This window comes from Gastrolobium bilobum, unplaced genomic scaffold (genome assembly GCF_033153095.1).
Source record: "Gastrolobium bilobum isolate Gb01-03AN ecotype WA unplaced genomic scaffold, APGP_CSIRO_Gbil_v1 utg3870, whole genome shotgun sequence".
Lineage (NCBI taxonomy): Eukaryota > Viridiplantae > Streptophyta > Magnoliopsida > Fabales > Fabaceae > Gastrolobium > Gastrolobium bilobum.
In genome coordinates, this window is record NW_026895180.1 from 1,323,642 (window position 1) to 1,334,614 (window position 10,973).

Consider the following 10,973-nt stretch of genomic DNA (forward strand, 5'->3'; position numbering starts at 1 on the left):
TTGTGGATGTTCTTGATGTGAAAAACCCTGAAGCCAGATGTTAATAAGCTTGAGTAGAGAACTAAGATGATTGTCATATTGTAGGGTGGATCTCGAAAGATATGAAAAATCTCCCTCCAAGCCGTACATACGACTTACTTTCTTCCCGGTCCCATTCTACTATCTAATATATTAGACTAAGAGCACATTTCAAGCTGGATTTGCACCCAATAATAACAGGGCTTAATTCAAGTCATTGGTTTTGATTACATCGGTTATCAGACATGCGCATCAACCCTCTCTTTTTTTTATCTATGCTACTTGTAATGAATGATTTATATTACCTTAACCGGTGAACAGACACCGTCAATTGTTAATGTATAATAAACAAGTATCAAAAAGAAAAAGAAAATGACTACTTGCAGCAAAAGGGTTTCATGATAATCAAATTTTGATTTTAGGCATCTCCAAATATATTTTTCGGGTAAATAAATTTAAGATGGAAAAGCCATCAAACACCGTATCAAGGGATTAGGCCTGGCAAAACGTATACCCCTCGATGTGTAATCTTAAAAAGATTAAATAGCTATGATATTCCTCTTTTGGGGCACTCATAATGCAATGTAGTATGAGATTCCCCACCAAAACGCATAATCATACAATAATTTCATTTGCAAATGTTGATAACCCAATAATTACAAATTTTATGATGGCATGCATGCTTCTTTCTTTCTCCAAGCCATCATATCTACTCACAAAATGAGATATTCAGCCCATAATGAGGCCAGCGATGAGTTGAGCAGATAGCTTTGAACAGGGGCTTGGCAGAGTCAGCATCTTACATGAACAGACTAGTTTCCTTCTTTATTTCATAACTTATCTTCCAGCATCATCCACTTTCAACGTGAAGTTGAATCTAGAAACCATCACTGAATTATTGCCAAATAAATGAGAAAATAATTCTCCAATATAGTTTAATCAAAAAAGGTAAAATTCATAAATGGACAATTTATGACCCTGCAGAATTCAAGGATGGAACCAGAATTGCATTCTTTTGGGGCAAGGTGGTGGCTAAAATTGAAATGATTGAACTAGTAGGAAATTTATGGCCAAAAAAGGAAAGAAATAGCAAGGAATTTGATAAGATATAACCAAAAACTAAAAGTAAATTTGAGTTTCAAACACTCGCTCCCATGCATACTTGTACAATGTACAGTACTACAGTTGTAAAAATCCGCTCTCATGTCACTAGGGATGCAATTTCAAGTAAGTGCATATTTGAGAGGTCTTATTTTTAGTTTCTTTTCTCCTTATACACAGAAGTTTAGCCAAACATGTTTTTACAAAAGCTTTAATTATAAAAAGAGATTTTTATTATAATAAATAAAATAAGCAAAAGCTATGTAAAGAATCTTAGGATACACCACCCCAAAAGCTAGCTCAAATGGTGGGAGTGCCCAAGGCCTTATAAACTTCACATTGGTTGTATGTTAGTTGCTCATACAACCAATGTGGGACTATATATCTCAACACGCCCCCTCACACAAGAGCCCATTGGGCTTGAAGAGTGGACAATGCAACAGGCCCAGCCTACCTGTGCTAACAAGAAATTCCACTTGAAAGAAAGTGGGGGAGCGGCGAGGATCGAACCCGAGACACGAGGCTCTGATACCATGTAAAGAACCTTGGGATACACCACCCAAAAGCTAGCACAAATGGTGGGAGTGCCCAAGGCCTTATAAACTTCACATTAGTTGCTCATACAACCAATGTGGGACTATATATCTCAACAAGCTAAAAGCTCTTAAGATGAGATTTTTTTAATATATATATATAATAGCTTTTTAGATTTCTTATACTTATTTTCTAGTTTCACACTTATTCTAAATTTGTATTTATCAATTTTACTCTTTACCTTAATAATCCATCCTAATAATAAATTATTTCATCTTCTCTCCTTCAAAACCCTCAAAACAACTTTATATAATCACCAAACAGCTTTTAGCTTTTTTTTTTAAGCTTTTTTTTTTAACTTTAGCTTAAAAGTAGCTTTTACCTTAAAAAGAAAAGGCTAAAATATAAATTACCCCCTTGAACTTTGACCATGTTTCAAATTACCCTCTTGTACTTTTAATTGTTTCGATTAACCCCATGTAATTTATAATCTTTTCAAATCAACAATTCAGTTAAAAATTCTACAAACACTGTTAAACCTCCCACATGCCCTAAGTCCCAAATGTCAAAAACCTCCTCAATTGCAATATCGGGGGTTGATGGCTTCTCAGCTCTGCCAAGATACTGCCTCATCCTTTGAGGTGTAATTTTTGTTGGAGCCATAGTTATCAATCTTATTCGAGATCTGGTTGGAAACAAGTGGGCTAGATTTATTCCTGTTCCTATGGCCATGGCTATACCCTTTTATATTGGAAGTTACTTTGCCATTGATATATGTCTTGGAAGCTTGATCTTATTTATCTGGCGGAAGCTTGACAAGGCTAATGCTAATACATTTGCATCAGCTGTGGCTTCTGGTTTGATATGTGGGGATGGAATCTAGACACTACCTAGCTCATTTATGGCCCTGGCAGGAGTGAAGCCACCTATCCGCATGAAAATTTTGTCCAGAGCAGCAAATGCAATGGTTGATGCATTCTTGGAATCTTGACGTCGCCTGATTCATTCTGCATATTCTCTTTACCAAAGTAAAATTCATTGTGTTAAGGGATTTATCTACATTTACTGGCATATGAGGAGGTTTCAAGAGATATGAGACTTAACAGTGTTTGTAAAATTTTTAACAGAATTGTTAATTTGAAACAATTATAAAGTATGGGGGTTAATTGAAACAATTAAAAGTACAAGGAGGTAATTTGAAACATGGTCAAAGTTCAAGGGAGTAACTTATATTTTAGCCAAAAGAAAAAGAAAAGTGCCAAACAGGCTCTAAATACACTTCAATAACCTTCTTATGAAAAAGTAAACAGCTCGTATGATTGAAATGATGATACATGGCAAACTAAAATATCTGAACCATTGACACTTTAATCAATAACATCCAAAGTGCACCAAATACTAAGACTTAATAAAAAAAAATAAAAAGAAGAAGAAGTAAACCTTAATGGCAATTTCATACCTGTCAAAATTGAAAACATTACATGAACTATGCTGCAGCTACTTGGGTAACATTTTCAGATGACCCTAATGATATACCTTGCTCGATGCACTGAAAAAAATTAAATTAAGTCATTTCTAAATAAAATGAATATAGGAGTAATCTACAATGTCAAAAAAATATAATTGGTGCAACTCCTGTTTGAGGGGGAGAGACAAATTTTAATAGAAGCAAACTCAATGCATAAGGCTCCTTGACTTGTGCGAGTAGAAGTGAGGGTTGATTGTATGCAACCTTCCTCTTACATTTTTGCAAAAAATCTGTTTTCCAAATTCGAACCCTTGAAGGAGCAACCATACAGTTGCTCCAAAACTCGTCCAAGACAAATTTTAATAGGTAAAGAAAAAATGCCACATACTGTCAGTAGAACAAGAACAGTTAAACTCAGGCCAGCTTCAGTCCTTTCATGCTACCATCACCAGATAAGAATGTCTGAAGGTTTCATTCTTTCAAAATAAGTTGGTGACATAGATATGAAGGGATATGAGTCACTTATTTATTAATAAATTTTGATTGTTTTCATTGTGTCATTATTCTATTTCTTCAACATTTTGGTATAGGAATCCTCCTCTTTCTCTGCACTCCTTTCTCTCTTCTAATAAACTTTCTTACGTCAAGCATAAAGCAGTATTGACTGTAAGATGTACCAAAATATAAATGTCATATATAATCCACTTTTTACAGTCAAATTATATGTACACATATATACCTGAAGAAGGTGGTTATGCAGCCAATCCAATGTCTGAGGAAATGTTGTCGCTGATACATTGACCACAGTCAACCCCTGTAACATAAAATGGTAAAATTTTAAGCATGAACAATAATGTCATATGATCAAAACCTCAATCTAAAACTCAGTAAGGCTTTAGGTAACACTACAATCAGTGAATAAGATTTCTTATCAACTGTTTCACATTAGTTAGTTAATAAAAGGAAACAATTCACCATGGAAACATGGAATAAAACTTCGAACCAGGTAGTACACATATAACAATTTGAATTGAAAAAGAATCAAGCAATTGTGTCGATAATCATCAAACTAAATACATCCAGGAAAAAAAGTGTATTTTTTTGGACATACCTGTGATGTGAACGAGCACAGATAATCCTGTATGGTTTTCAAGTTGGCTATAAGTTTATCATTATCCTGTAAATTGAACAACAAAATTCAGAAAACAGCTGAGAAAGATTTAATCCCAATTTTATATTAGTTTATGTGGACTCATAATGGTTCTTGCTCTGGCTCTTTTGGGAGGTGTCTCAAATGTCTGTTCACAACAAAATTGGCAGGCCTAGTTGTTTTAATGTGTTTTCCTCTTTCACTCTTTCTTTTATTGTCTTTTCTTTTTTTTCGGCTCGGTTTCCTTATCCTCGTAATTGCACTCCTTCTTAGCATCTTTTCTCTCTCGAAATCTATTCCTCTATAAAATGATTGGAAACATTAACTTCGACAAAATCAGGAGGGCACAGAAAAAGGGATAAGTTCTGCAAGCCCTCAAAATTCATTTCTCAAGCAGATTAATTTTGTATCCCCAATTAATCAATTTAGCATAAAGTTGGTGATTGGTCATGCATAGGCAGAATGTCTATATTCACAAGAATCTACATGATATAGCAACCATGGATCACAACCTGCAACTGAATATCCTTTATTCTTTCTGCGTCAATATCATTTATTCTATCCTTTATTCTTTCTGCATCTCTTTGTTAAGACATTGCATAACTGGGAATCCTTTTGTTAATCAACCTACCACTTCTTGTTCATCTACTTAATTCCAATCATTTTCCTCTTGCTAATCATATCTAAAGCTAAGATTCTTTACTTAATTGTGGTATAGATATCTTTCTCAACAAGGTTAGCACCAATGATATGTTGCAAATGCGGAGACCTTATTCAGATCTATGCAAAAATTGTTTTGACAAAAATATGAAGACTGATGCCTTTGCATTGCTTAGTTGCATGGTATATTGAAGCAGATTACTTGAATCTTTTTAGTATTATTATTAAAAGTGGTTTGTCCTGAATCACTGTATCAGTCCTTATTGACTTGTTTTACAAGATGATTTCTTTGGCTTCATTATGCTACTATAGTTTTGGTCCTTTTAAAGGATTCCGAAAGAATAAATCACTAAATGACTTCATTTCCATAGCTCTCATAAATTCCCTTACAAACTGAAATGCAGAAAGCACAAAGTAGCCAAAAACACAAAGGCCTGGGGTGGTTGGTTGAAGTTTATAATTTACTGTACCTGATCTGTGCATTTATCATTATATGTACGAGTGGAGATCCACTCCTCAAGTAATGCCTGCAAATAAGATAAGAGAAGTCTTACTAGATTATTTGACTTAAAAGTTACAAGTAAATGATGGAACATCCTAGAGATACAAACAGGACCTGGCTGTACCATTGGACAATCAAATAAATTTCCAAAGTTGGACATGCTACAAGTGTAAACAAGAACCACTTATGCATAAAATTGTTACTTTCATAAAAATAATGGACAATGAGACAAAACCTTATGATCAAATTCAGCCATCTTCAAAACAATAGGCACAATTATTGGTTTGGGACCTGACTTCTCCTTACTAACAGTAGGTCTATCTGTCTCCAGTTCTCTAAGGGAAGCACCTGCATGACAAACTAGTTTTTCATTAAATTCAAATTGAAACAATGCCTATTTTATGCATATTATGGCTTATTTCTTAGAATAGAACTAAACAGCATTAAGATATGACAAATAGTAGAAACCAACCTTTATGTCCAGAGATGCTTCCAAGTAAGTCCATGGATGTCATAGAATTTGATACCTCATCAAACTGATCAGCAGATACTCCCTCGTTGGAGCTCAAAATCCTTGATCCACCATTACTCTCATCACCATTACACACATAAATATTTTTTACTTGTACCGAAGCATTATCATCCGATACCACAGATGCTGGATTTATCTCTTTATTTTCTGCCTGTACACCAGAAGGCGATTTATGCTCATCATCAACTAAATAAATGCTAGGATCCAAATGTATTCCCTGTCATTATGAAAATAAAAATGAAAAAATGAGCCCAATAAGAGAAACATTTTGACTTCATAATAAACAAGAAAAGGCATATCAAATTATTAAAACAAAATTTAATTGGATGTATTTATGGGACACTGAAGTTATACATGAACTATCATTTTTCTTTTCTATATATGATTTCCTCTTATATTATCTTCAATTATGCATTTAACTAAATTTGGTACAAAAACAAAAGGGAAAGTTTAAAATTGGGCATTTCATTTCTATTTATAAAAGAAAATTGGAATTTGAAAAGAGAAACATTGTTCTTAAATAGATTATCAAAATCATAAAAAATTCAACAACCAACAAATAGGGTCTTAAACACCATTTTATAAGGTGTCAAATAACACTAAAACATAATTAAAATAAAAAAATGCAAAAATATGATATTTCTAGTGAAATAAAAATAATTCTAAAAACCTAAAAGCGACGCACACACAATTCTAAGTCAACCCTAGGTGCATCAGAATCTGCCACTAAATACATGTTATACATACCTCAATTATAATTGGTTTTCCATCTTTCATTGCCTTTTTTAAATCACCAGCCAAACCTAGAAACAAATGTCAATTTATCAAATGAAAACAATCAATTGCTAAGGAAATAAAATATCCATATGATTCTATGAAAATATAGTATTTATAATAATGATAAACAAATCCATTTTATAAAATTATAGATATCTCAAACTAGAAACAACTGAGAATACCTTTACGGACAACTCTGCATTCTCTGCAAAATTCAGTTATTAACTCCTCTGATGAACTGAACTCTCGGGCCCAAACAGGAGTCGATGCCAATGGTGCACTATATCAGACAAAATAAAATAATCATTCCAATCTGATATATAAATATACATAATATTATCACTCCAGTGATCCAAGAAATGAAAATCATCGATCCAAAAAAGTGAAAATGCTAACATAAAGTTCTGGTTTGCCAGAGGCCTTTCATGTATGGTGGCTATGCTGACATCTACTAACATTTATAGTTTATGAATTATAATTATAAATTCAAAATAAAAATAATGAAAAATAAAATATGTTTAACATTTACCTTTAAAAATATCAACACATAAATGATAATAGGGAAATAGATGTATCATGTTGTAGAACTTTGGTTGTGTCATGTTATAGACACAACCAATGTGGACCCCACCATTTTAAAATAAAAAGAAAAGAAAAGAAAGTGGTGGGGTCCACATTGATTGTGTCTATAGCATGACACAACCAATTTCCTACAACATGATACATCTATTTCCCATGATAATATGCATAAAAAGAACTACATGATACATCTATTTCCCATGATAATATGCATAAAAAGAACTACATGAATTGAACACATACCGGGAGCTAGACAGAGATATTAGAACTAAAAGCAGCATCCAATAATGTAATTAACAAGATCTTACCAACATCAGTTATACCACATGAATTCAAGCATAATATTTGCATTAATAAAAATGATTTTTGCTATGTAATAATAACATTATATATATCCATGAATTTCTGTTTTTTTTTTTTTTTGTGAAAAATTGATTTCAAAAGCAAATTATTCTAGGTCTAAAGTAGCCATAACATGGTCTGCTTATGATAACACTTCTTGAATAAATACTTGTCTTTACTAACAGAACTTTCAATCAAAGCAAAAATACTAGTCTTTACTAATAGAAGTTGGAAAGAAATAAAGAAGTCCAGGACATACTCTGTTGATGTGCGCAGCAATTCATAAACCATATCTGTCTATCAGAATCAACAAGAAAAATGTCAAAATCATTTGTATATAATTTCAAACAATCAAATAAAATACAGGGACAACCCCTATTAGGTGCCAGTCAACCAGAAAAAATAAGAATCCAATTTGGTTAGATACATCAAAATGAAAATACTTTTGTTAACTTGCACCTAATTGAAATCACCCTTATTTTTTATGATAGAAATATACAATTTATATTAGAGACATTAGATGCCTACCTGTAATACATTTGGCAAATTTAGCCTCTGTGCAAGCTGGGTGGCAATAGTAGACTTCCCAACACAAGCAGTTCCGCAGACAAGGATCACTAATGGAACCCTTTGATGGTGAAATCTGGATGTATGGTGAGAGAAGAAAAATGAAATAAAAAAGAAATAGCCTCATTATTACTATAAAAGATATCCCCTCAAGTAATTTGTTTTTCTTTTCTCCATAAAACATCAATATGAAAAATTTTCAACACCTTAATAGAACAATTAGAAAGACAGGAAAAATTGCAGACACATACAGATGATATTTACATATCAACATTTATGTGCATATACACATGTACAACACAAACACAAATTTAATACATGCATACAAATTACATGTATAAAGGCAAAATTTCTATGCATACATACATACATGCATAAAGGAACAAGCATCCGTACATGCACACTAACCCCGCCATCATCTTTTAAGAAACGAAGGAAACAGGGATAGAATTCTTGATTTTTGATAGAAAAAGAGGTTAAGATATTCACTCAGTTACAAGTTTTGGGAAAAAAAAAATTGTAACCTTGTCATCATCTTATAACGATTTATGTACTCAACTCCATATCCCCGCCGCTCCATAAGCTGCACATATAGCGCTCTATTAGAAAATATTTATAGATTAAATGACTATCAACATTTAGAAAAGTGAGGAATTCCAACCATGAATGACATAATGGAATCCAACTTGATACTATTAAGAGATAAAATCCTATAAAAATGTAAGCCCCATTTGATTTTAAATTTTAAAACCATCCAAAAGCAATTTGTATTTGATATTTCAATGTGTATCTATATCTGTACCCCAACGAATCAATAACTACATTATTTTTATACACATACACAAATTTCCTGTATAAAATAAATATTGGAGGAAAAAAATCCAAAGGAATTCAAGACATGCCCACAAAACTTCAAGTAGTAGCTGCCCACAAAACTTCAATCTTAACCATGAGTTCAAACACAAAAAGCCAAAAAAGGAAGTTCGTTCAAAATTTCCTCATATGTCTTGAATAAAAGTGTATCACAGCTAAAGGTTAGCTTTTGAAAGAGAGCGGCAGAAGTACCAAAAGCCAAGAAAAGTGGGATTGATTGTGTGTTGGACAAATCAAACTAAAAAAATTAGCATACCTTAAATAGGTTGGCTTCCAAATCAGACTGAGAGCTGCAGCATAGAATCACAATAAAAGGAAATTTCAAACTAGTAGTCACAAAATTCATATGGAGAAAGCAAATGAGGAGGAATATAAAAAACCAACATCAGAAAAGGAAGAAAGCAAAAAGATGGAAAATGACATACACATCTAAAAGGCTGTTGTCTATGAGCAGCTTCTTCAATTCGAGAGCAATTTTGATAGCTACATGGTTTGGAATCTGAAATCAACAAGCTAATAATAAATGCTACTAACATCCTTACTAGTTTTCACCAACTCAAATTAAGATTGCAAGATGAAATCAAAGTATAATCCTAAATAAAAAAATTGAAAGTAGAATAAGTCCTAAATATGACAAGCATTTTTTCACTTCAATCATCAGGCATGACTCCAACCCTTGGATATTAGAACATATCTAATTCTAGTCCTAACCATCTAAAGTAACTTAAATGAAAAGAAAAGAAAACAATACCCAGGATTCAGCAGCATGAACCGTAGTTATGTCATACCTTGGTTACCGTTAGCATTCTACTGAGCAAAAATCTGGATAAAACATAGTAGTGGTCCGCATTATCACCCAACCACACCTTTACCTATAAGCACAAAACCCATAAAACATTATAAAAAAAAATATAGAGAAAGCGAAACACAAAAGCAAGTAAAAGACATTAAATTATTCTCTGTTCCTCTGACCAAGGGAAGGGGCAAAAAGGAAAAAACAGACTTCAAATCGCAATTCTCACAATTAGTTCATCCGGTGAGGGTATTTGAGAAAAAAATATATATATTTGAAAACCCAGATTCGAATGTGCATGTGATAAAGAAAAACAATTATGATGTTATGGAAATTGAGAAAAGGTGAGACCTTGACGAAATCGTATTTAGAGGAAGCGTTGCGGGAAGAGAATCTAACGGAGGGGAAGGAAGGATGTTGCTTATCATCGCTGTCTTCGCCACTGACGGGGCTTGAAACCACCACACCCTTTTCCTTTTCCTTTTCCTTTTCCTTTTCCTTCTTCATTGATTTGATGATTCAATTCGATTATTCGAATGAGTCCTGTTTGTTAGTTACTGTAATTGCTTTTCTTCTCTTCTCTTTTCTTCTGTTATATTTATATTACATTCGCACGGAACAAGCTCGATTAATGGCCAAAAATAGACATGAACGTTCACTTCCCAATATCTTTCTCTCTATTTTTTATTTTTATTTTATTTGTTGTATTTTTCTAACTATTTGTCAGAAAGAATGGCGTATCAATAGTATTTTTGTAATTAAAAAAATCTTGAGGTACCATACTCACCATATTATATTGACTAAAATTTTTTTTTCTCCCTGACAAAAAAAAATAAGGTCTTCATTCTCGTACCTTAAAAAAAAAAAATTTAATTAATTTTTGATTTTTTTATAATTTTGATTCTTTGAAAATATAATTGTAACATCCTGCATAAATTAGGAAAATATATATTGCAATTGGGAATGTGAAATCATGTCTTGAATTCGAATTCCATATATATTTAAGGTGGAATTAATTTAATTTAAGAAAATTATTACTATTATTGGTGAATATATATATTTTAGGAATTCGAAACC

The 10,973-nt window shown here is 32.6% G+C and overlaps 1 protein-coding gene across 3 annotated transcripts; it reads right to left on the minus strand.

The window, feature by feature from the left end:
* Positions 1–445: 445 nt before the first annotated feature.
* Positions 446–10,564, minus strand: LOC133298261 (uncharacterized). Of its 3 annotated transcripts, none has more exons than XM_061497541.1 (16): positions 10,248–10,564; positions 9,892–9,975; positions 9,529–9,602; positions 9,360–9,393; positions 8,755–8,813; positions 8,192–8,306; positions 7,923–7,960; positions 6,925–7,022; positions 6,713–6,768; positions 5,906–6,182; positions 5,669–5,781; positions 5,402–5,458; positions 4,233–4,298; positions 3,861–3,935; positions 3,113–3,202; positions 446–895 (listed from the first exon to the last, which is right to left on the minus strand). In XM_061497541.1, the coding sequence occupies exons 1-15, from the start codon at positions 10,401–10,403 to the stop codon at positions 3,140–3,142; spliced, it is 1,365 nt and encodes a 454-aa protein (XP_061353525.1). In that variant the 5' UTR covers positions 10,404–10,564; the 3' UTR covers positions 446–895; positions 3,113–3,139. The 3 variants fall into 3 exon arrangements, with proteins under 3 accessions (XP_061353525.1, XP_061353513.1, XP_061353517.1); XM_061497529.1 differs by having other exon boundaries at positions 5,669–5,793; XM_061497533.1 differs by having other exon boundaries at positions 446–908; positions 5,669–5,793.
* Positions 10,565–10,973: the final 409 nt, after the last annotated feature.

Bases quoted from the DNA above. Each gene is read 5' to 3' on its own strand.
- LOC133298261 (XM_061497529.1), bottom strand. From the start codon at position 10,403: ATGAAGAAGGAAAAGGAAAAGGAAAAGGAAAAGGAAAAGGGTGTGGTG. The intron at 9,603-9,891 runs GTATGACATAAC...TGTTGATTTCAG, and splicing joins GAATGCTAACGGTAACCAAG to ATTCCAAACCATGTAGCTAT. The intron at 7,961-8,191 runs GTAGGCATCTAA...TGATTCTGATAG, and splicing joins ATTTGCCAAATGTATTACAG to ACAGATATGGTTTATGAATT.